Consider the following 27128-nt stretch of genomic DNA (forward strand, 5'->3'; position numbering starts at 1 on the left):
ATTCTTACCAAACTTATGTCTGTAGCATGCATGTACGTCCTCTCACATTGTGTTCAAATGGTTCAGTACAACAGATTTTAGGAGCCACCAGAGGTAAAAATAGTAAACATTGAAACAGCTTCTTCTCTTTAATCATCACCAAACTTGTTCTGTAGTATCTTTTTAATGTCCTCTCTCAGATTTGTTCAGATTGTTCCACTTGACTGATTTTATGGCCCACTGAGCTAAAAAAAGAAATACCTTTTATACTAAACATTGATTCATTGTGTCATACATATATTCACAGACAATTAGGTAGTTGCAGGTGAGTGACCTAGGGCCACTATGGCCCAAGCCCTCTTGTAATTGAGGTTCGATGCTTATACATAGTGCAACCCATACCACATAAAAGTATACACCATATTATCTGTCTTCAAACAGGATGTCGTAAGCACCAACAGGAGGCAATAAGTGTCAGAAATTTCAGGATGCTGTAACTGTATCATTGTACAGACACTAATCAATGTCACATGTATCTGTGCGATAGGTTCCTCAGCCGTAGAAAATAAATAGAGCGTTCAGGGAGTATTGTGAGAAAACATTAGCAATACTCCCTGAATTTGTGGGTGATAGTCATGATGCTACTATATGTGAGGGTCACCGTCATGTATTCCATTTGATGTAGAATCATATTTCTAATTTTATTTATTGCAGTTTTTTGTGAGGGTATTCCCAAGTGCCATGTTGAATGGCTGTAAAATTTTTGTGAATGAATCTCAATTGTTGTCTTTGTTATTTTCAATATCTTCAATTTAATTGGGCTATCCTGGTATAAAGTATAAATTGTGGTTATGAAATTTTAGTTAGATATGAATGCATGGTTGTGTTTAAAGTGCACTTGGATGCCATTCAAACATATCCAAATGAAATGTTATTTCTTAATTGAAGTTACCCTATTTTGCTATAATTAATATGTTTTGTCTTTCGTAATACTGCAGGCATTGCATGAATTTGTACTGTTATTTTGTTCTATGCAGACTGTGATTGCCCCTAAAGTGCCTCAGGAATCCCCTGCCCCATGTACAGCCCCTAGTGAACAGCTGCTGGTCAAGCCTACCCCTCCGGTACGTACATACTAGTTGATTGATGATAAGGTAATATTATGGTTCAGTTATGTCAGTCATGAATATATCAACTGAATTAACTTAACTCAATTAAAATGAAGTCAGCCAACAGTTTTGAATAACAATCAGTTATTGTTTTTGTTAGCAACCAGATTAAACATTATATTACTCTTAATTACTTTTAGCTCAACTCATCTTTTATTAAACATAATGTCTGTCTGCCTTGATAGTGGTTTATTTTTCATTAAGTGTCAGAGACAATAGGCACATATAATTGTCTGTTACTTAAGAAAAACTATTCTGGGATACATTAATATTCACATAAGAAAGGTCAGCCCGCCCGCTTAGCTCAATAGTAAGAGGTTGATTAAGGTATTTGGGTTCAGTTATCGTCGTCATGATTATCAACTGATTACTTATCAATTAAATGAAGACACAGTTTTGATAACATCATATTGTTTTTTCAACCGATTAAACATTAATTACAATTACTTTTAGCGAATCATTTTTTTAACATATGTCTGTTGCCTGACATGGTTATTTTCTTAAGTGTCCGGACAATAGGACATATGAATTGTCTGTTACTTAAGAAAAACTATTCTGAGATACATTAATATTCACATAAGAAAGGTCATGTTGACCTTCTAGAATTAAAACAGCATTGAGTATTTTCTATGAGGAAAACAATGTATAGTGGTTGCATTACTTTTGTTATCATGTACTGTACTCACTAACAAGATTCTGTTTCTTCTAAAATGGTATTGAGGCATACTTATATTGGAATGCAGTTTTGAAACATTGAACTTTCTTTTGGTTCCACTAGCATGGACTTTCATTTTAGTTCTGTTTTCTTATTTTTATGTAGAATGCAAAATTAATGCTACATTGTAGTTTGATGTATTCATATTTATTTTTCTATCTTACACTCAGTTTTTATCATTCCAAAAATTACTTTATTGTTGCAAATACCAGTTGCTAAATGATGTATTTAGAACACAGTGGAAAAAGATTTACAAAGTAATCTGAAAGTTAAACTTCGAAGTGAGTTTTAACTATTTGTAAATGGCAACAGTACATGAAAACAGACGTATAGGTAGATTAAGAATGTTGTGTCGTCAGCATGATTTGCCTCACAACTGAAGTTTATACTGTTGTAGCCTGTCAACCTTAAGCTGTTATGAACAACACGACTGACACCGCAGTGCCCCAAACTACTGTCATTCCACAGCAAGAGTTCACCAAAGCTGACACAAGGGGCAAACCAAACTTGCATAAACAGTTGTTACCACAAGACAGGGTATAGATACATACTGAAACAGTCACGGTTCTTCACAAACTTCCAGAGGGACGCAGTTAAACAAACGCCAGGAAGCTGTAAATAAATCTGAACAATCCATTTAAATTGCAGTCTTGGTAAGTTGATAGTAAATTAAGAGTTTGTGTCACGAAGTCTCATTATAATGTAAGTTTGATATACCGTATCTTTTTAGCTTTAATATCAAAGACATCTTAAGTTGTTACAGAAGATGGGGCAGATCAGTTAACATTTGTAAGTTGTTACGGAAGGTGGGGCAGAACAGAAGGTGGGGCAGATCAGTTAACACTTGTAAGTTGTTACAGAAGGTGGGGCAGATCAGTTAACACTTGTAAGTTGTTACAGAAGGTGGGGCAGATCAGTTAACACTTGTAAGTTGTTACAGAAGGTGGGGCAGATCAGTTAACACTTGTAAGTTGTTACAGAAGGTGGGGCAGATCAGTTGACACAGAAGGTGTGGCAGATCATTTAACATTTGTACATTGTTACAGAAGGTGGGGCAGATCAGTTAACATTTGTAAGTTGTTACAGAAGGTGGGGCAGATCAGTTAACAAAAAAGGTTGGGCAGATCAGTTAACACTTGTAAGTTGTTACAGAAGGTTGGGTAGATCAGTTAACACAGAAGGTGGGGCAGATCACTTAACATTTGTAAGTTGTTACAGAAGGTGGGGCAGATCAGTTAACACTTGTAAGTTGTTACAGAAGGTGGGGCAGATCAGTTAACATTTGTAAGTTGTTACAGAAGGTGGGGCAGATCAGTTAACATTTGTAAGTTGTTACAGAAGGTGGGGCAGATCAGTTAACATTTGTAAGTTGTTACAGAAGGTGGGGCAGATCAGTTAACACAGAAGGTGGGGCAGATCAGTTAACATTTGTAAGTTGTTACAGAAGGTGGGGCAGATCAGTTAACACAGAAGGTGGGGCAGATCAGTTAACATTTGTAAGTTGTTACAGAAGGTGGGGCAGATCAGTTAACATTTGAAGGTGGGGCAGATCAGTTAACATTTGTAAGTTGTTACAGAAGGTGGGGCAGATCAGTTAACAAAAAAGGTTGGGCAGATCAGTTAACACTTGTAAGTTGTTATGGAAGGTTGGGCAGATCAGTTAACACAGAAGGTGGGGCAGATCAGTTAACATTTGTAAGTTGTTACAGAAGGTGGAGCAGATCAGTTATCACTTGTAAGTTGTTATGGAAGGTTGGGCAGATCAGTTAACACTTGTAAGTTGTTACGGAAGGTGGGACATAATTGTACTTTGTACAACTAGTTAATTTTAACATGGTAAGGCTTTAGGAAATGCATGTAGTTTCACAAAACAGCAGCAACTCAAATAATTTCAATCCTATAAACAGTTAAAAGGTAAGTTTTTGTTCTCTTAGAACAATATAGTCAAAACTACTCTGATTGAGTGTTCAAATAGAAAGGTTGGTATATTTCAGTGTTTCGTACTAGTTTAGATAGGGTGTTATGAAATGATCTGGAAGGCATGTTATGTCTTGTGTTGTTGTATTGAAATGGAAATAGCTGAGTAGGTGTTATAGCAAGTACTCTTTCGTTTTGAAAAAGTATAGCATGAATTTTGTAAAAATAAGCTTTTTACCCGATTTTAAACTAGGTGTTTAGTTTAACTAAGGTTATTATGTTTAATCATTCTGTTGCATACATGTTCTAAAGGCATGGGTTTTCCTTTTCTTTTAGCATGATTTATTGCAACTGAAATTGTATCCAAAATATGCTCTCGAGAAATGATATGAGATGTGAATATCTGTATGAAATGTTACCATTTACAACAATAAATAATGTGACTGCACAATAACTCTGAACTGTATGTTCATTTCATATGTAGAAACTTGTGTCTTATTGCCTGCCAGTTGTTTTCTTTCCTTCCAGGCTCTACAGTAAACAATGTAATAAAATACTATCAGGTCACTTAACATTAATTTCAACAATATGATGATACCTATTTGAAAAAAAAAAACATATTAGATAAACCGGTAGATAAATCCAATATGTATTTTGAATTGTTACACATCTTAAGTACATCCCATATTGACATGATAGTGTTAAATAATCCTCTTACGCTGAAGGGGATATGTAGTGTTGCTGCTGTCCATCCATCTGTCTGTACGCACATCCCAAAATCTTCTGTGTCCTTGTCCTCCCTCAGGGCTTTTCATCAGGGAAGAGGCCCTGGCCTTTCAAATTGGAAAATTTATGCGCGATAATTGTCCATTTTGGGAAAAATAATCAACCGGAAGTAAACACTGAAAGACAAATTAAATTTATCTCCCCTGAAACACTGACTAAAATCCAGGCCATGGAACATAACGGATTAGACTTGTAATGTGTCACACGTTGTTCTGTGCACTGTTTGGCTATACTGCAACAAATAATCAATACCAGACAAATGCTTCCTCTGGAAACAAAATCTTAACCATCTGTTGGCATGATTTTGGGAAATCTCACTTTGCATTTTGGGAAATATCTCTGCCACAGTTGGGAAAAAATAGCATATTTTTGGATTGGGATGTGGCCTTATAAAAGCCTCTGTTATATAAGGATGAAAAGCTTTGTCCCTTCCCTGTTAGCCTGATTTGCTTCAAACGTGCACAGATAACAAGCTTGATATGCAGATGACTATAAAGGAAGGATCTTTTGCTATGGCTGTTGATAGTTTTGCTACATTATAAGAATATAGAGAAATGTCTAGTGTGTCCAATACTATTGAAAGGATGTACTTGAAAGTGTCACAGAACCTTGATGTGAAGATGACCATAAATAATGGACTTTTTTCTGTGGTATTTAGCTCACCAGAGCACGAAGTGCTCAAGGTGAGCTATTGTGACCGGTCATTGTCCGGCATCGTGCTGTATGTGTTAAATCATCATGCATTGTCCTTCAACATTTGCCTTGTTAACACTCTAGAAACCAAATTTTTTATCAATCTTTATGAAACTTGGTCAGAATGTTTGTCTTGATAATCTCTAGGTCAAGACCAAAACTGGGTCATGTGGGATCAAAGACTAGGTCACCTGGTCAAATCAAAGGAAAAGCTTGTTAACACTCTAGAGGCCACATTTATGATCCTATCTTCATGACACTTGGTCAGAATGTTTGTCTTGATGATCTCTAGGTCATGTTCGAAACTGGACCATATCAAAGGAAAATCTTGTTAACTCTGTAAAAACCACATTTTAAGTTTGAACTCATGAGAATTAGTCAGAATGTTTGCCTTGATGATCCTCGCTTGAAGTGTAGGATTCTTCATGTGAGGAAGCCATCCAACTGGCTACCGAAAGGTCAGAGGTTCTACCTAGGTGCCCGCCAGTGAAGTAATGCTTGGAAGGGCACCTGGGGTCTTAATTCACCATGAAAAGCTGGAGAGTCACTATATGACCTATAACTATGTGTGCATGATGTTAAACCCAGCAAGAACAAACTAATGCTTTGACCTCTAATTATCCAACATTATTTCAGTCATATTTTGGACTGCACAGCAATGTTGTTGTTTTAGTTGCAATTTTCCTTAGCTGGAAGAGCTCAGGTAGAGCAGTTGTGATCACTCACTGTCTGTCATCTGTCCACACTTCCCTCAGATGACATATCTTCTGAAACCATTTGGTAAAAGTTGATGAAACTTGTTCTGACTGTTCCTTTGAATGTGTTTGTCACGGAAAGGATGCAACTTTAATCTGATATAGTATTATTGTATAAGAGTGACATTATTGTATAACAGTGACATACTTGTATAACAGTGACATCCTTGTATGACAGTGTCATCCTTGTATAACAGTGACATCCTTGTATGACAGTGACATCCTTGTATAACAGTGACATCCTTGTATAACAGTGACATTGTATTATGTATAACAGTGACATTCTTGTATAACAGTGACATCCTTGTATAACAGTGACATTATTGTATTATGTATAACAGTGACATTCTTGTATAACTGTGACATTATTGTATAACTGACATTAGTGTATAACAGTGACATCATTGTATAACAGTGACATCATTGTATAACAGTGACATTATTGTATTATGTATAACAGTGACATTCTTGTATAACCGTGACATTAGTGTATAACTGACATTAGTGTATAACAGTGACATTAGTGTATAACAGTGACATTAATTCTTGTATAACAGTGACATTAATTGTTGTATAACAGTGGCATTAGTGTACAACAGTGACATTAATTGTTTTATAACAGTGACATTAGTGTATAACAGTGACAAACTTGTATAACAGTGACATTAATTGTTGTATAACAGTGGCATTAGTGTACAACAGTGACATTAACTGTAGTAAAACAGTGGCATTAGTGTATAACATTGACAAACTTGTATAACAGTGACATTAATTGTTGTATAACAGTGGCATTAGTGTATAACAGTGACATTAATTGTAGTATAACAGTGACATGATTGTATAACAGTGTCATTAATTGTTGTATAACAGTGGCATTAGTGTATAACAGTGACATTAATTATTGTATAACAGTGACATTAATTACTGTATAACAGTGGCTTTAGTGTATAACAGTGACATTAATTATTGTATAACAGTGACATTAGTGTATAACAGTGACAAACTTGTATAACAGTGACATTAATTGTTGTATAACAGTGGCATTAGTGTATAACAGTGACATTAGTGTATAACTTTGACATTATTGTATAACAGTGACATCCTTGACAGTTTTAGAATGGTGTATTTTAATATTTTTTTTGTTTCTTGAAAAATGAAGAAGTTAGCAGTATAGTGTACGGCTCCAATTGGTCTGTTACTTTCTTCAATAAATGTTCAGTATTGCACAGTTATTTGGAGACATTTATTTCAGTTGTTTTAAGTCAGTGCTGCCTAATTTAGGCAAAAATCAATAAAAGCTGGAGTGTTTACTTGAAACTCTTCACAAATCTTCCTGGAAGAAACACTCGACTGTCTTATCAGAAAACTGGGACTGGTCTATTGATTATTGGTGTATGCTGAACTATTTGTTTTCCACCAATTCACTTACTTCTGGAGAAGAATTTAGTCCTGATAAGGATCCTGTAATACTCCCTAGCTTGTTCCAGCTTAGTACAGTGATTTAAATGTTATCTTGCTTATGATATGTTTGTCACTTGTAATATGACCTTGTAAAAAACATATTATTGTACCCCCCGACAACAAAGTTGTAAGGGTGGGTATACTGGTTTCAGGTTTTCACAGTCTTGTGCGCACCATCTCTCCTCATCCCCTTGACACAATTTAATGAAACTTCACACAAGTGATCAGTAACAACAGTAGTTGTGCATGGGACATGTTAGGTTCTTTCAGAAAAAAAAATTGCAGAGTTACAGGATTTTGTTTTTTGTAACTATAGTCAAACTTGTGCTAGCGACCACCCGTGAGTAGCGACCACCTGTCGACAACAACCGGTCTCTGGTCTGCCAGTAGAAAAATGCTCATAAAAAGGCCTTGAATAGCGACCACCTGGTGTCCGCGACCAGCGACCGGCCTAATTCATTCCCAAGGGTCATATTTGCCCCCCAATAACGACCAAGCTGGACCATTCCGGCATGAAAAAATTTGAATTCCGCCAAATTTTCACAACTTTCGCCTTATAGCAAACATAATAATTACTGCTTGATTGAAAATTTGCAAGTTTGCACCGGCCAAATTAATACATAGAACATAAAGAAAGCAAGAAGCTGTAAAAAATACTTTTTATCAGCATGATAATGGCTAACTGAGAAGTGACCCTTCCCCCCGAATAAAGACCACCTGTGAACAAAGACCACTTTTGCTTGTTCCGAAGAGTGGTCTTTGTTCACAGGTTTGACTGTATACTATATACATAGACACAATCTTGTGCGCACCATCTCTCCTCATCCCCTTGACACAATTTAATGAAACTTTACACAAGTGATCAGTAACAACAGTAGTTGTGCATGGGGCATGTTAGGTTCTTTCAGAAAAAAAAAATGCAGAGTTACAGGACTTTGTTTTTTGTTACTATACTATATACATAGACACAATCTTGTGGGCACCATCTCTCCTCATCCCCTTGACACAATTTAATGAAACTTCACACAAGTGATAAGTAACAACAGTAGTTATGCATGGGGCCTGTTAGGTTCTTTCAACAACAAAAGTTGCAGAGTTATGGGACTTTGTTTCTTGTTAACATACTATGTACATACAGTCTGCATATGCAATCTTGTGCCCGCCTAATCTTCCGAACCCTTGCACACAATTTAATGAAACTTCACACAAGTGATCAGTACCAACCCTAGTTGTGCATGGTGCATGTTACGTTCTTTTAGATAAATATTCTGCATAATTATGGGACTTTGTTTTTTTTTACTATACTGTATACATACAGTCTATATACATACAGTCCACATAATTATGCAATCTTGTGTGCGTCAAATTGCAATGTACTGTGTCAGTGCATGTGGGGGGTACATTCATCACCTTTAGTGATAGCTCTAGATATTTTTTGAAGTCTTTCTCTTCTAGCATTAGTAAGGAGTTTATTTAGCAAAAAAATGACCAAACTTAATTACATAACAACTTGTACTTGTTCTAATTTAAACTGTGTTTTACTTATTTTTCTTACAGCTGCATTAAATCTGTTTTCCCAGTTAAAGACTGTTCATCATTATCATCTTGTTAAGTGAGTTGTTGATTTGTAATAAAGTTACTGGCAGGCTATTTGGCCACAGCTTTATTTGCTATTGATCTGGTATTGCTGTGTTTAGTGCAGCCTGGTGCTGTGTGTGGAAAATGTATTGGAATGAAAGGCAAACTAGTGTCCTCATATGATATGACAGTTGTGTTATAGTTAACAGGATTACATTTAAACAATGGCAGACTTTAAGGCCGAGGTATTGTCTCATTTTCAACTTGGATTATTCTTACTTATGCAATGATTCAATGCAGTCTGAATTTTGTTGGAAATAGAATGTCAGATAGTAATTTGTACGGAATTTCTTAAATCATTGTATGTATGTGCATTTTTTTAAGCTCGCCTAAGCACAAAGTGCTTGAGGTGAGCTATTGTGATCGTTCACCATCCGGTGCCATCTGTCGTTCGTCCACACTTTCCTTTAAACCACATCTCCTCTGAAACCAGTTGGTGGAAGTGAATGAAACTTGGCCTGGATTTTCCTTGGGTGCTCCTCTTCCAAAGTTGTTCAAATGGTCTACGAAGTTTGTTCAAATTATTTTGGTTCGTCAAAAAATATTGCGGCTGGGGGGCGTGGTCACTTTTCCCTATTTGTATATAGCAGAATCTTAAAAAAAAAATTCTTGTATGAAACTGCTGGTACGCTTTTGAAATAATTTCACACAAATTGTCCTTGTGTAACCCTCTGCCAAGATTGTACAAATTAGTACAATATATAAGGGTTTTCCCTCAAAAATTTTGATAGTGGGTCATTATGACCCCTTCATATTTTGCTTCGGTGTCATTTTCAATTTTAGGGGGTCATTTATTTTTAATTATCATAATATCGAATTAGAAAGAAGGAAAGAAAAATTAATAAACGATGTAAATAAATGGACGCTGAGTGGCCAGACACATCAGAGTTTATACGCTAACACAGCCGGGACTTAATTTTACGGTTAATGTTTCCAATAAAAAACCAGCCATGTTTGTTCAAGCACTACGTACTTCAAGCATCAATCCTCATGCATACAAAAAACCCATTCTCATTCATAAGATGTTCGACATGGTACCCGAGACAAACCTCTGGTATGTGAGATTGCGAAAGAGCACACAGCGCTTTCTTCATGCAAACAGCAGACGACAGAAACATGATTTTGAACGATTTTGTTGAAGTCATCTTGAGGTGTATCAGATTAATAAACTTTGGAAGCAGTCTACCTTTTATGTAGTATAGACCAGTGTGTATTGATTGTGAAGTGTACCCGATAATTAATCTTTGGCCGCAGTCCACGTAACTGATTTGTACTGATGCACGAACCAGTGCTTACTTATCTAGATTGGGTACAAAAATTCGCACCGCCGAAAATTTGGTCTCGAGTGCATTTGCCCCATCAGTTACGCATTAAAATTTTTTTTAGGGGTCATTTTGGAATATGGTGTGCTAAAACGCTCAAAAATGTGCATCAAGGAAAACCTTGATATATCAAAAAACATGGCCGCCTGGGGGTGTGGTCTCTTTTTCCCTATATGTATGTAGTAGAAACTTTAAAAAATCTTCATGTATGAAACTGCTGGTCTAATTGTGCCCCCCCCAACCCCCACACACGAGTGGTGGGGGCACATAGATTTGGTCTTGTCCGTCCGTCCATCGGAAGTTCGTGACTCGCCTAGCTATAGAAGTATTTGATATAAATTGATGAAACCTCGCATGAGTCTTTATCATGATATCAACTTGCGCACCTCCTATTTTTCCGTCTGTCTCCGTCCCTTATTTCAAGAGTTATGGCCCCTGAAATAGTCAAAAATGCACATTTTCACCTTGTGACGCGCCTAGCCCAAAAAGTATTTCATATAAATTGATTAAACCTTCCATGAGTCTTTTATCATGATGTGAACTTGCCCACCTCCTATTTTTTGTCTGGCTCCGCCCCCTATTTCCAGAGTTATGGCCCCTGAAATAGTCAAAAATGTACATTTTCACCTTGTGACGCGCCTAGCTCAAACAGTGTTTGATATAAGTTGATGAAAACTTGCATGAGTCTTTATCATGGTATAAACTTGCACACTTCTTTTTTATGCCCCCGGCATCTACTGATGCGGAGGCATATAGTGATCGTCCTGTCCGTCCCCATTCGTCCGTCCGTCAGTACAAGGTTAACCAAATGGGACCATTTCGTCTAGCATCAATACCCCTTACTAGAATGACTTGATACTAATGCAGATGTAACCTGTGACCATTCCTCATCTTCAGACATCACCTGACCTCAGTTTGACCTTGACCTTGACCTCATTTTGGACTTAGGTTGCTATATATGGGCCAACTCTTGGTTAACCAAATGGGCCCGTTTCGTCTAGCATCAATACCGCTTACAAGAATGGATTGATACTAATACAGATGTAACCTGTAACCATTCCTCATCTTCAAACATCACTTGACCTCAGTTCGACCTTGACCTCGTTTTGGACTTAGGTTGCTTTGTATCGACAAGGATGCCACCAGGGGCATCAAGTGTTTATTGAACGCAGCTCCTTGTTTTTTTCTGGCTCCACCCTTACTTTTCAAGTTATGGCCCCTGAAATAGTCAAAAATGCACATTTTCACCTAATGACGCGCCTAGCTCAAAAAGAATTTAATGTAAATTCATGAAACCTTGCATGAGTCTTTATCATGTTGCACAGTTGGCATTCTTCTAGAGAATCTTAGCGCTTATTACAGAGTTATGGCCCTTGAAATAGCCAAAATAATGGATTTTTTTTTTGTGATGCTCATACCTCAAAAAGTATTATGGCCTAGAATAATGAATCCTTTATATAAAATGTTTGTTGAGGCTATACCCCCTTAAGACTGCAAACATTTGAATTATTGCCCCACATTTGTGACAAATATACCAGTGGGGGCACACCCTGTGTCCTACAGACACATTCTAGTTTTGAAATAATTTCACACAATGATCCTTGTCTGATCATCTACCAAGATTGTTCAAATTATTCTGATTCCTCAAAAAAACATGGCTGCCAGAGGGCATTGTTACTTTTCCCTTTATGTATATAATGGAAACTTGTAAAATCTTCTTGTATGAAACTGCTAGCTCGATTTTGAAATAATTTCACACAAATTGTCCTTGTGTGACCCTTTACAAAGAACATTCAAATTAGTTTGATTTGTCAAAAAACATAGCCGCCAGGGGGAGTGGTCACTTTCCCCTATATGTATATGATGGAAACTTTAAAAATCTTCTTGCATGAAACTTCTGGCCGGATTTGAAAATGATTTCACATAAAATGTTCTTGTGTGACCCTTTACCTATAGTGAAAAACATGGCCACCATGAGGTGTGGCCATTTTTCCCTATTTGTATATATTGGAAACTTATAAAATAATCTTGTCAGAAACAGCAGGTCCAATTTTAAAATAATTTTACACAGATGTTTCTCAGGTGAACCTTTACGAAGAATGTACAAATTATTCTGTTTCATCAGAAAGCATTGCCACTAGGAGGTGTGGTCACTTTACCCCTTATTTATGTAGTGGAAATAAAAAGATCTTCATGTTTAATATTGTCATATCACATCATTCCCCCAGTGTCTTACCCCATCTTTTGAAGGTATGGGGTATAAGCCTATTGTTACAGTAAGATTATAGCTTGCAGGTATATGGGGTATAGCCTGTTGTTACAGTAAGATTAAAGCTTGCAGGTATATGGGGTATAGCCTGTTGTTACAGTAAGATTAAAGCTTGCAGGTATATGGGGTATAGCCTGTTGTTACAGTAAGATTATAGCTTGCAGGTATATGGGGTATAGCCTGTTGTTACAGTAAGATTATAGCTTGCAGGTATATGGGGTATAGCCTGTTGTTACAGTAAGATTATAGCTTGCAGGTATATGGGGTATGGCCTGTTGTTACAGTAAGATTATAGCTTGCGGATGTATGGGGTATAACCTATAGTTACAGTAAGATTATAGCTTGCGGATGTATGGGGTATAACCTATAGTTACAGTAAGATTATAGCTTGCAGGTATATGGGGTATAGCCTGTTGTTACAGTAAGATTTAGCTTGCAGGTATATGAGGGTAAGCCTGTTGTTACAGTAAGATTTAGCTTGCAGTATATGGGTATAGCCTGTTGTTACAGTAAGATTATAGCTTGCAGTATATAGGGGTAAGCCTGTTGTTACAGTAAGATTTAGCTTGCAGTATATGGGGTCAAACCTATTGTTACAGTTAGATTAAAGCTTGCAGGTATATGGGGTATAGCCTGTTGTTACAGTTAGATTAAAGCTTGCAGGTATATGAGGTATAGCCTGTTGTTACAGTAAGATTATAGCTTATAGGTACATGGGGTATAACCTATTGTTACAGTAAGATTATAGCTTGCAGGTATATGGGGTAAAGCCTGTTGTTACAGTAAGATTATAGCTTGCAGATATATGGGGTATAGCCTGTTGTTACAGTAAGATTATAGCTTATAGGTACATGGGGTATAACCTATTGTTACAGTAAGATTATAGCTTGCAGGTATATGGGGGTCCAAGCTTATTGTTACAGTAAGATTGTAGCTTGCATGTATATGGGGGTCCAAGCCTATTGTTACAGTAAGATTGTAGCTTGCATGTATATGGGGGTCCAAGCCTATTGTTACAGTAAGATTATAGCTTGCATGTATATGGGGGTCCAAGCCTATTGTTACAGTAAGATTATAGCTTGCGTGTATATGGGGGTCCAAGCCTATTGTTACAGTAAGATTGTAGCTTGCATGTATATGGGGGTCCAAGCCTATTGTTACAGTAAGATTGTAGCTTGCATGTATATGGGGGTCCAAGCCTATTGTTACAGTAAGATTATAGCTTGCATGTATATGGGGGTCCAAGCCTATTGTTACAGTAAGATTATAGCTTGCATGTATATGATGGAATGGAGCCTATTAATACTATAAGATTATAATTTACAGGTATATGGCGGGTCGAAGCCTATTGCGAGAGAGGGTGGTTCATTTAATACAAAGAAGAGGTTCTTTGAAATGGAAATGCATGAACAAAATAAAGTGGACAAAACTCAGGGTAAATATCTAAATGTATCTCTATTAATTCTCTATTAAGAATCACTTACAGGAGTGCAATGTTCACTTTCTTAATATTGTCTCGCTTGCTGAGATTGAATAAAACTACACATTAATCTGTTTTTGGAAACTGCCTCTGTTCATGTGAATTGTGTCATATTAAGCCTTAATGTTGTATTTATTAGAAATTCTTGCTATTCACAAAGTTTGGTGTTTTGGCAGCTTGAAATGTTTGTATTTTCACTGAACTGAAATTTCTCAAAACAGGAATTCTAGTCTGATCTGTGTAAAAAACTTGTTTTAAAGGCTACAGTTACTCAAATTAATTTTTCCAGCCAAACCATTCAGATATTTTTCGGAGCATGAACTTGCTAAAATGAGAAAAGAAGAAGGTATCAAAATGTTGTCATTCTCCATTTTTACTTCTTTCATACTGTGATTTTGTGCATTTTGTTTTTAAGTTTTCTTCTTTGAAAGCAATTTTATTCTTATTTTTGCGCCATGCTTGGGGGAACTTTATCATTATTAGATTTGAATACATATTTGCAGTATATTTTTTTTCAAGATGAAAATTTGGCGAGCGTTTGTATACTTTTCTTACAAATGTTTTTTCTTTTGTTGTAGTCTTGCATGTATATTGGTTGCTTAGTGTTTATTTATACTTATTACTTTATAAGTGAAACAAAAAAGAAATGTTGTAGATTCAAAAGTTGAAATTGCTTGCTGTAAAAAACAAATATGTGACTGCTTGGACTGAGATAAGGTCATTGCCAGTACAGTGCTGGTAGATTTGCTGTCATCCTTCCCTACTGTAAATGATACACTGCTGTACACACAATGGGAGTCGTGTTATACTATGGCATATTGGAGAACAATTGGCTATGTTTACTATAACCTTTTAAACTTCATGCAACAAATACTTCTATGAGCAGTTGAATTATTAATTATAATTACTAATGAAACAAACTAGCAACTAACAAATAGAATGTATTGTCCTTTGCAAGACTTGTAACTTTTTACATTAATAAAGATGGCGATTTCTTTGATGCAGCTGACAAAGCATTGAGAATGTCGAAGGAGGAGCTATTAACGAAGGTGTCCGAGTCTGTGGGCAGTGGTGATGAGGAATACAACAAAGTTCTCTCTAGGTCAGTATACACCTCTCAAAACATGTATGTAACTAACTGGAAATAGAGTTGATAACCCTTTGTTGTTATGTAATTAGTAAATAGCTGTTAACTGTCAGATTTATTAAAATTTAAGTTGTAATGTACAAAGTAAGATCATTCGAAACCTTTTTAAGCCAGAAAGGGTATTTCTGTTAAATTTTTATTACAGACTGTGCCTATACTTGATTTGTTCCACTTAGGCAGATTTATTCTGTTACAAAATGTTGTGTTAATGACTTTTAGTGGAGAAAAATGTATAGGTATTTTATGCCTAATGTGTAGAAACCCCTGGTTGTTGGTCCATCAGATTTTCTTATGTTCTCAACTCTTACAGTGTCCAACCTTTTTAAATGAAATTAAGTATATATTATCTGTATTAAGTGGACATGAACAAGTGAAGCTCAAAAGAGTTCAGGTGAGCAACAAGGTTGGGATTGTATATTGGGTCAGTGGGGTCAAAGGCTTAAGCATAAGTCTATTGTATATTCAGTACATCAGTTATGGATTGGTTACTGAGCATTACTGTAATAAAAAGAGTCACTTTGATGTCATATGATCAAGATCAAGGTCACAGTTTCTTAAAATAGGTTTTCCCCCCTCTTTGATCATCAAAAAGGTGGTTTTCAGTTTGTAGTTAGGATTGACTCTGAGGAATAGGAAGCTGATATATAGAACTGGCTTTGGAATGTATTTGGGGTCACTGTTACTAAAAATAGAAAAATGGTTTCTGCCTAGTATCTTAAGTCCTGATACACCTTTTGTCAACAAACTTGATGTGTAGCATAGATTGACGTTACTGGTATGGGAAGTGTGTTAGTATACTTTCTAGAGAGCTGGCTACATTTATGTGTACCATAATTTACAGCCTCAGTATATTCCATTTCATGATGGAACTTAACTATCTATGCTAAGTGTGTTTGTACTTCTGAATAGCAGATTGGATTCTGTCAGATACTTATAACAGAACATGATGGTATGATGCAAAGTCAGAAAACCAGGTTTTCCTGGATTTTGTTTGTTTCTTTCCATTGTAGAAGGGAATGACTTAAAAACACATTTTTTGTGTTCTCAATGGTGTGGTTTCTATAAAAAAAAATGCCTGAAAGGTTTAGTTGGAATATGGAAACAGAAAATAGGTAAAACATACTTTTTGGAGAGAGGAAGTGGGTTGAATTTCAGCCCCCACAACAGCCCAGAATACCACCTGCAAATGAAACTGTATACATCATGAATATCAAGCGGATCTGTGCATATTATCTAAGTTCATGTTCGATTATAGATTTTTCATTGTTTCCCCTTTTTAGGTCACCTGAGCACAAAGTGCTAGGGGTGAGCTATTATGATCCGGTCTCTGTTGGTCCATCCATCCACACTTTTCTTCAGTGTTGTGCTCTGAAAACATTTTGTGTAAGTTGACAAAACTTGGCCTGGATGTTCCTTGGGAGGTTCTCTTCCAAAATTATTCAAATGGTTCTGCTTGGTTGCACATAGTGCCACCCAGAGCTAAAAATAGCAAAAACTTCAAAGACAGCTGGTCCGATTTTGAAATATTTTAATCAAATGGTCCATATGTAACCATCTACCAAGATTGTTCAAATTATTCTGATTCATCAAAAAACATGACCACCAGGAGGTTTGGTCACTTTTCCCTTTATGTATATAGTGGAAACTTAAAAAAAATTCTTATATGAAACTACTGGCCTGATTTTAAAATGATTTTCACAGATTGTTCAAATCATTTTGATTCGTCAAAAAGCATGGTCATGGTCACTTCCCCATATGTATATATGGGAAACTTTAAAATATTTTTGGATGACCCTTTATGAAGATTGTACATACTTTTCTGTTTTGTCAAAAATCATTGCAGCCAGGGGTTATGATCACTTTTCATACGCCCGTTTGAAAGATGGGACGTATTATGGGAACGCCCCTGGTGGGCGGGCGGCGTCCACAGACTTTGTCCGGAGCATATCTTCTACATTCATGAAGGGATTTTGATGAAACTTGGCACAATTGTTCATCATCATGAGAAGGAGTGTCATGCGCAAGAACCAGGTCCCTAGGTCTAAGGTCAATGTCACACTTAGAGGTCAAAGGATACAAGAATGAAAACTTTGTCCGGAGCATTTCTTCTTCATGCATAGAGGGATTTTGATATAACTTGGCACAAATGTTTACCACCATGAGGCGGAGTGTCATGTGCAAGAACCAGGTCTCAAGGTCTAAGGTCAAGGTCACAGAGGTCAAAGGATACAAGAATGAAAACCTTGTCCGGAGCATTTCTCTTCATGCATAGAGTGATTTTGATATAACTTGGCACAAATGTTCACCACCACGAGATGTATTGTCTTGCGCAAGAACCAGGTCCCTAGGTCTAAGGTCAAGGTCACACTTAGAGGCGAAAGGTCAAATACAAGAATGACTTTGTCCGAAGCATTTCTTCTTCATGCATGGAGGGATTTTGATGTAACTTGACACAATTATACACCATCATGAGACGAAATGTCATGCGCAGTTCCCTTCTTTAGAATTACTTCCCTTTGTTGTTACTATAAATAGCTTTTATTGTAACTTAGAAAAACAAAACACTTACAGTTATTACTAAACAACCACAAAATTAAAATTCCATTGTAAATACAGGTGCTAGAGTAAAGAAATTTGCTGTGACGGGCGTATATTGTGACATTCTTGCACTCTTGTTCTCTATATGTATACTGTAAAATCGTGTAATTTCGTGGGCATGAAAGTTCGTGGTTTTGGTGAAAAAGTCAATTTCATGGGGATATGAATTCGAGGATATCAATTTTTAAACATAAAATTAATGAGAATTTTACTTCTTCGTTGGGATTAAATTTCGTGGATTGGCACAACCATGAAATCCTCGAAAAATAGTCCCCCACGAATATTAATGATTTCACAGTATATGTAGCGGAAACTTCAAAACGTCTTGTGCAGTATTGTCACATCACATTATTACCCCCACCACTTGAGGTCCTGGATTCAGATCTTGATCCAGGCACTGAAAATTTCTGATATGCTCTTGAGTGTCTCCGCCTAACATAGAGGCCAGTACCGGTTCTTCCAAGGAAAGACAGCTTTGCTTGTATCGATGCCATTCACCAGACACGTTAAAAAACCAGACTGTCTATTCACAAAGAGCTAGGGTTAATTAGCTGGACAGACCTGTATCTAAAGGATTTCTCTCGCTCTGTCTCTGTTCTGGGGGCTTTCTCGAGGATGAATTTGGCGTTCTAAGTGGCTGACTTTGCGCTATATAAAGTGACTTTGAATGTGCTTAGTATGAAAAAGGCGGTGTATAAATCGGGTAAATATAAATCTGGTATAAAGCTACTATTTCGCCAAAGTCGCCCACTAGCAAGAGCCTTGCAGGCTGAATTATTCTATGAAGTATATAATCAGTTCAGAGTGTTCAAATAATAATGATGTTTAAATATGGTTCTGCTATATTATTTTGATTCTGATATAACTTTCTCGTAAAAAATGTGAAAGGAATAGGTAAGCACACATGACAAAAAGTATGGTAAGTGATGTCAATGCAACCAAGTTTAAATAATCAGGGGTAATAAATTCTGGATATGGAGACCTTTCCTCCATACATTTTTAAACGTGCCACTATTTCATATCAAAATGAAATGACATGTTGTGTAAATATTGTGTATCCATATTGTTGGTTGTGTTGTAAAATAAGCAGGTATTACTAACACAACCTTTACACTGTTGCTATGAAACACAGTCTGGGAATTAGGTAACATGATTTATCTCCTACTTATCTAACAGTTTAGCTGTTGTCTAATTGTTTTTGCATGCTTCTTATTCCTGTTCCTGCTGAAGCATTGATCATTCTCGGTGATATTTTAGTAAGAGGCCACTGAATGTGGTCAGTCTGCAACAGGAATGCTTTTTATGCTGAAATAAGCTGATGTTTATATGGACCAAATGTTAGTGCTTTTTCTCTGTAGTTTTCTAGTCACATAATAAATATTTAAGCAAAGAGATCCCATCAGTTGAGCATCAAATAAGTACATTTATGTGACTGTCATTTTCTTCAATGTAGCTTTGTTTACTATCTGAAGATGGGACATGTAGAAAAGTTTGATTAATGGACCCAGGAAAACTACTACTTTAAATTACATCTCTGTAACCAGCTGGCCAATTCTGTTTATACTTGGCAGGAATGTACCATATGTAATATTTTACCAATAAATAATATTAAGCAAATATTTGTACAATTTTGGTTACCAGAAAGGAAACCAGCAAAAATTTTCACTTTCACATAAAAAAGATCTCTGGGTAACACTTCCAAAACAGGCACATATCTACACAATTGTTCTATTATATGGCAGCTAGGGGAACAGAGGCTGTTTCCGTATAATATCATTGAAACCTATATGAAATCTTTACACAGTGAAAAACTGAAAACTGAACATGTCAAGGAGATTGGAAAACTGCTTAAGTTATTCAAGATTCCGAGCAATCCAAATACAGAAATGATAAGGAAAACAACTGAGGATTGTACTAAATGATTAAGTGAGCCCAATTACTTGAGTCATTGATGCTTGAGCAAACGTGTTTCACTGTTCAGGAACAGATCAGCCTATATCAGCATCGTTTTTGCTTTATGCCTGTATTTTCATTTATTTCAATTTGAGGTTTTCAGACTTTTTCAGATTTGGATTTATTTGTCAGTTTTATCAGCTCACTAGAGCAGAAAGTGCTTGGCGTGAGCTATTGTGATCACTCACTATCCGTCCTCGGTAACCTAGTAGTAAAGCGTTCCCTTCGAGTGCAGGAGGTCATGGGTTCGATCCCCGGCTGCGTCATACCAAAGACGTGAAAAATGGTACTAGAAGCTTCCTCGCTTGGCGCTCAGCATTAAGAGGATAGTGCTAGGACTGGTGAGCCCGGTGTCAGTATAATGTGACTGGGTGGGGTATCGTGCCACATTTCTGCGGCATGATATTCCAGTGAGGCAGCACTATAAAGTTGGGCTTTATGCTCACTGCTACAAGTAGACACTGTCTTTTATATGACTGAAAAATTGTTGAAAAAAGACATTAAACCCTAACACACACACACACACACTATCTGTCCATCACATTTCTTCAGACATCTCTTGAAACTGTTGCTGGAAGTTGATGAAACGTGGCCTGGATGTTGCTTGGGTGGTCTTCTTCCAAGTTGTTCAAACATTTCAGCTTGGTTGCACACAGGCCGCCTGAGCTAAAAGTAGAAAAATCTCCAATGATATCTCGTCTTAAACTGCTTGTCCAATTTTGAAATAATTTTACATAAATGGTCCATATATAACCCTCTCCAAAGATTGTTCAGATTAATCCTATTTGTCATTTTTCTGAATATTGGAAACAGCAGGCCCAACTTTAAGATAATTTTACACAAATGTTTCTTTGGTGACCCATACGAAGATTGTTCAGGTTAGTGTTTCATCAAAGGTGTGGTCACTTTTCCCATTTCTTATGTAGTGAAAACTTTAAAAATCTTGTTTGATATTGTCTTTCAGTATCCTGTGTCATCGTTCCCCACCTCACATGCAACATCCCAACACCCACATACACACATTACCTGCCTGAATTCAGTATGCCCCCTTCAAACAAGTTAGGCTATATTGCTTTGCACCTGTTGGTCATGATGGTCGGCCAGTAGAACTAACTGTTTCTGCCCAATAAGTTGAGCCAGAACCTTCAGACTTGGTAGCATGATTGGGCTTATAAAGAAGATGATCCGGTAAGTAGGTTGAAGGTCAAGGTCATGGGCCTGAAACTTGAAACAGTTTTCGCCCCAATAGCTCCAAGTTTCACTTGACCCAGACTTCAGGGGCTAGAACCTTGAAAACTGTTTCCACCCAACAACTTTAGAGTCACCTGACCCAGAACCTTCAAACTTGACCGCATGATTTGGCTTATAATGTAGATGACCCCAATTGTGTTTTGGTCAGTAGTTCAGAGTTAAAGGTCATAAGGGCCTGAACGTTTAAAACAGTTTCCACTCAATAACTTGCGAACCACTTAACCTAGAAACTTCACACTTGAAAGCATGATTAGCTTATCAATTAGATGAACCCTATTGTTTTCGGGGTCAGTAGGTCAAGGTCACAGGGACCTGAACATTGAACATGGTAGCTTGAGAATCACCTGACCAAGAACCTTCAAAGTTGATAGCGTGATTGGGCTTAAAGAAATAGAAGACCCCTAGGGTCAGTAAGTCAAAGGTCAAGGTCAAAGGAACCTGAACCTTGGAAACAGTTTCTGTTAAATAACTGTAGAACCACTTGACCCAGTATCTTCAAACTTGATAGCATTATTGGGCTTAGAAAGTTAATGACCACTATTGTGTTTTAGGGCTAGTAGGTCAAAAGTGGAAGTCAAAGTGATTGCAGGACTGAAAATAATAGAAGCCATCATGGATGACTTATGTATTTTACAAACAGCACTTGTTTAGTTGAAACTTCTAAAATATTCTCCTTGGAAAACACAGGCATATTCTTGTTGGGAAACACTGGCACTATTTCAAAATAAATTCAGACATTTTCTTGCATAACCATCTACCAAAACCATTCAAGCAAGCAGTGTTACCCAGGTGAGCTGGCTATGGCCATCATGGCCCTCTTGTATTTGTTTGCAAGTCCATAACTATGTATGGTGATGGTAATTTTAAGAGAAAATAAACACAAACAAAATGACCAAATCAGCTGGATTGTTTTTTCACTGCCTTTAAAGATTTCCTGTGAGGTTTGTACATCAAATATTTCCTTGACCATAATCAGCTTGACATAGAGACCTTTTGTAACTTTTTTTCCATTTGAAAATACAGATGCTACAACCTAGCAGTTGAGTTATTGTGAATGTAGGATTTATTTGCTTGTTTTTTCACTGCCTTTAAAGATTTCCTGTGAGGTTTGTACATCAAATATTTCCTTGACCATAATCAGCTTGACATAGAGACCTTTTGTAACTTTTTTTCCTTTTGAAAATACAGATGCTACAACCTAGCAGTTGAGTTATTGTGAAATGTAGGATTTATTTGGGCTAAAAAAGTTGTCAAAAGCACATATTAAAAGATATTTTGAATTTAAGTCTGATTTCAGTACTTACCGGTATATAGCTTTTATGCTCACACATTCATCCATGTCATTGTCCATGGGTAAAGTTTTTGTATGTAAGCTAGTATCTCAGTAACAGTTGAAATTGTACACAGTGATGATCTGGGTTCCATAACTCTTATTTTGTATTTACAAAACTATACCCCTGCTTACCTTGATTGTTCGAAGAATAGGGAGACCTATTGTACTCAGCCATTACAGCTTCTGCATCAGCATAGATGTCCAGATTTGATTGCTTTTTAACCTAGCCATTTTAAGCTTGACTATATGAAGTATATGGAGAGCTATCATATTCGCCGTGGCATTAGCATCATTTTGATGCACTTTCTATTTTTATGCCCCCCACTATTAGGGGAGGGGGAGGGGGGGGGCATATAGATTTGCCCTTGTCTGTCCGAGAATGTTGTGTCGCGCGTAGCTCCAAAAGTATTTGACGTAGGGTCACAAAACGTTACAGGAATGTTGGTCAGCATGTGTAGTTGTGCACCTGGGTTTTCGTGTCCAGATTCATTCAGTCGTGTATGAGTTATGGCCCCTGACTTTGCAACAATTGGTCATTTTAGTGTTGTCGCGCGTAGCTCCAAAAGTATTTGACGTAGAGTCACAAAAGTTTACATGAATGTTGGTCAGCATGTGTAGTTTGCACCTGGGGTTTCGCGTCCAGATTCATTCAGTCGTGTATGAGTTATGGCCCCTGACTTTGTAAAAATTGGTCATTTTAGTGTTGTGTCGTGCCTAGCTCCAAAAGTATTTGACCTGGAGTCACAAAACTTTACAGGAATGTTGGTCAGCATGTGTAGTTGTGCACCTGGGGTTATGCGTCCAGATTCATTCAGTCGTGTATGAGTTATGGCCCCTGACTTTGTAAAAATTGGTCATTTTAGTGTTGTGTCACGCCTAGCTCCAAAAGTATTTGACCTAGAGTCACAAAACATTACAGGAATGTTGGTCAGCATGTGCAGTTGTGCACCTGGGGTTTCGCGTCAGGATCCATTCAGTCATGTCGGAGTTATGGCCCCTGACTTTGTAAAAATTGGTCATTTTAGTGTTGTGTCGCGCCTAGCTCCAAAAGTATTTGACGTAGAGTCACAAAACTTTACAGGAATGTTGGTCAGCATGTGTAGTTGTGCACCTGGGGTTTCCCATCCGGATTCATTCGGTATTGTAGGAGTTATGGCCCCTGACTTAGTAAAAATTGGTCATTTTGATGTTGTGTCACGCGTAGCTCCAAAAGTATTTGACCTAGAGTCACCAAAGTTTACAGGAATGTTGGTCAGCATGTGCAGTTGTGCACCTGGGGTTTCGCATCCGGATTCATTCAGTATTGTAGGAGTTATGGCACCTGACTTAGTTAAAAATTGGTCATTTTAATGTTGTGTCGCACATAGCTCCAAAAGTATTTGACCTAGAGTCACCAAAGTTTACAGGAATGTTGGTCAGCATGTGTAGTTGTGCACCTGGGGTTTCGCGTCCAGGTTCATTCAGTATTGTAGGAGTTATGGCCCATGTCCTTTGTCATGTAGTGGGGGCATCTGTGTCCCATGGACACATTTCTAGTTTCTCTTTATTCCTCATCATCACGCTCCTCATGGCTTAAGGGCCATAAATCTTGCACCGATATTTCATGATTTATCCCCCCTTTTACTTAGAATTTCAGGTTAAAGTTTTGGTGCACTTTCAATCTATCTCGGTAATTATCTAAATACACACTGTTGGGAATAGATTGAACCTTGGCACACTTGTTCACTATGACGAACTGACATGCCTTGCACAAGATTCCATAACTCATTTTGTATTTTTACAAACTTATGCCCCATTTTTACATAATTGATTAAGTTTTTGTTTGCAAGTTGATATCTCAGTACACACTTGTGAGAATGGATTGAAACTTCATATACATGTTCATTATGCTGTTCTGAAGTGCTGCACGGTGTTGATAACTGTTTTGCATTTCCGTAAAATTATGCCCCTTTTTTGGGCTTAACAGTCTTTGGTTGAGTTTTTTAGCTCGCCTGAGCAGGAAGTACTGAAAATAATATTATATATATATATATATATATATATATATATATATATATATATATATATATACATTTACATGTAACTGAGGTATGCAAATCTGCACTGATGTGCTTTTTAGGTTTCTTTTTGGATCTAAGATTTTTCACAAATGAAATTAAACCAGTATTTAATAAATTTTTGTATAAATAAAGTTGGCCAGATTTACACATCAGTTAACAATTCCATTCAAGGAAAGCAGTACAGGGCATGCTTTTTCAAAAGCAGTCTTTTGTTCACAACGTTATGCCCATTTTTAAACCTAGTAAAGTTTGGTGCTTAGGTTATGTAACCTGTGGTTTTTCACACAGTTATGCCACTTTATTGACCTTTGTATTAATTCAGTTGCTTTTTAAAATGACAAGCTTTTGAATAGTCGAGAGTTGTTGATCGACAACAGGTCTGGTTCTTTGGAAAGATTCTTTGAATTGTAAAAGATAATGTGAATATATATATAAATGGTATGCCCTATAGACATGTAAATATTATGGAGGTAATATAAGTTGACTGTGTACTATAAAGATAGGGAAAACTTAAAATTATTCTTGTTTTTAAGTCTTAATAGTATTATACAATTTTAAAGATAGTTGCTTAATTTTCCTCTCTTAAAAGCCAAATGTTTGCTCCATATTGTTAATTGTTACCTTATCAGGATGATGTGCAGAGCACACAACCCAGGTCATAAGGTCTAAGGTGAGGGTCACACACAGATGCCACAGTTTAACTTCATGTCTGCAGCATTATTTTCTAAACTCATGGGAAGATTTACATAAAACTAACGTCAATTACTTACCTCATGAAAACAATGTGCAAAGTGCACAATGCAGTTACTAGGTCCAAGGTCAAGGTCAAAAGTCATGATCGAACTGTACTTACCCTGTATCAAAGCATCATCCTAGGGTATTAATCACCTGAAGTGATAGCTCTAGTTTGTTAAAACCTGACTGTAGTTTTGTTCTATTTGATGGGGTCTTTTGAACCGCATCTTACTTAAGGTTGCAATTAAAATAAAATGAGTGCACACTAAAGAGCAATTTTTCTCATTACAGATTCATTATGTAATGCTTTTTCTGCCGCTGTCATATAAAATCCAATTAGCTAGTATTGATTGCAACAGAAAGAAGCCTTAGAATGCCATAATGCATGAGAATGTAGTTAGCGCACATATAACATACCTGATCATCTCTCACATGTACACAAACTTCATCTAAATTGTATTTTTTTGGTAGTCTGTTGAACAACAACAGCATGCTGTAGTCATTTCTATATAAGCTAAATAAAAGTTTACTCAAAGTCAATGCAATACTATATGTTGTTTTTCCCAAACCCAGCATCACACTGCACACATTATGTAATGCAGCTAGATGTTTGCAGCTGCGTTTGTACAGTAATACAAGCAATGCTAGAAATCACTTGATTTATGTTATAAGAAAAATTGATTTTTGTTGATTTATCTTCTGTTGATACTAACAGGTTTTTGTTGACTTGAGCTAATACAGAAAAAAAAGATTATAGAATTTGAATGTTTTCACTTACATAGAAGTTTTTCACTTACATAGAAGTTTAGAACTTGTAACTGTATTTTCCTTTTACCTGTCAGTGCTCTCAGTAGTTATGCATTTTCTAAAATACATTTCTTTCCTTTTTTACAAAAAAGTAGCTTCTTATTGTATTCAGTTCAGTGCATGATTTTTTTCATCTTGTTCTTTTGTTAATAGTCCCCCAAATGTGATGCGAACACTGGACCCCTCGAAGGCCCATACCCCTCCAAATAATGTCCAGTCAACACCTGGGTCGCTGCAAGGTCATAAGTTATCACCAGCAGAAGAACGGGCCTTGCAGGCTGAACAAAGGGCCGCCTCACGGCAGGCTAGGTGCGTGTCTTCTACTTTCTTCATTTTTCAAAATATGCAAAAAGTGAGAGAAAAAATTTCTACAGAGTTTACTAAAATGTATTCATGTTTTCACTGTTAAAACACAGGCATTGGTGCGAAGAACACAGAAGCTGTTGTTTTGCTGTTGTGGATACATTTTATTGATAATTCTAGAAGAAAACTTAATAAAAAATATGCATGCACACATCTTTTGTTTTGCAAGTTTCTTTTTATCATAATGATACGTTCTTTCTTTGGCATTGAGGAATGTTTGTGTTACACCTTTCAAAGACAGTAGTTGTATTTGGCCTGTCTGCTTAGCTCAGTAAGAAGAGGGCAAATTATGGATTGTAAGTCTGAAATCAGAGTGGAGTAACATGTTCTCCATGACAGTTTTATAGAAGACATTGTGTCTGAAATCATTCTTTCTCCACTTGTGATTCATGTTCAGAAGTTTGCAGTTAGGTATATTGAGAATATGTTATCACTAGTACTAAATACGGTTAGGTTAACTGTCCGCAATTACATTACTAAAATCTTGTTGAAAAATGGCACTTAATTTAAAAGAAAACAAAACAAAATCCTAGTAGAATATTTATCTTAAAATCTTACAAGATGCATGAGTGTTAAATTTTTAGCCCTCTGTCTTGTGTGTAATTGCATGTTAAACTTGTGTATTTTTATGTTATTGTATGTGTTGTCAGTCATAATTTGATGTTGTAATGTGTTTATAGTCATAAAACAATAAAGA

General features: G+C 36.7%; 1 protein-coding gene across 13 annotated transcripts in view; it reads left to right on the forward strand.

Moving 5' to 3' along the window:
- LOC123541365 (protein scribble homolog) overlaps window positions 1-27128 on the forward strand; it is a 220905-nt gene that overhangs the window by 168430 nt on the left and 25347 nt on the right. For 4 of the 13 annotated variants that reach the window (XM_053526353.1, XM_053526352.1, XM_053526357.1 and 1 more), the window contains 5 exons: window positions 1017-1103; window positions 14031-14139; window positions 14474-14530; window positions 15190-15286; window positions 26222-26377. In XM_053526353.1, the coding sequence (XP_053382328.1) occupies window positions 1017-1103; window positions 14031-14139; window positions 14474-14530; window positions 15190-15286; window positions 26222-26377 (506 nt within the window). Of the gene's footprint in view, window positions 1-1016; window positions 1104-14030; window positions 14140-14473; window positions 14531-15168; window positions 15287-26221; window positions 26378-27128 lie in introns of all 13 variants that reach the window. The other 9 variants (XM_053526358.1, XM_053526361.1, XM_053526362.1 and 6 more) reach the window with 8 other exon arrangements.

This window comes from Mercenaria mercenaria, chromosome 16 (assembly GCF_021730395.1).
Source record: "Mercenaria mercenaria strain notata chromosome 16, MADL_Memer_1, whole genome shotgun sequence".
Classification (NCBI taxonomy): Eukaryota; Metazoa; Mollusca; class Bivalvia; order Venerida; family Veneridae; genus Mercenaria; species Mercenaria mercenaria.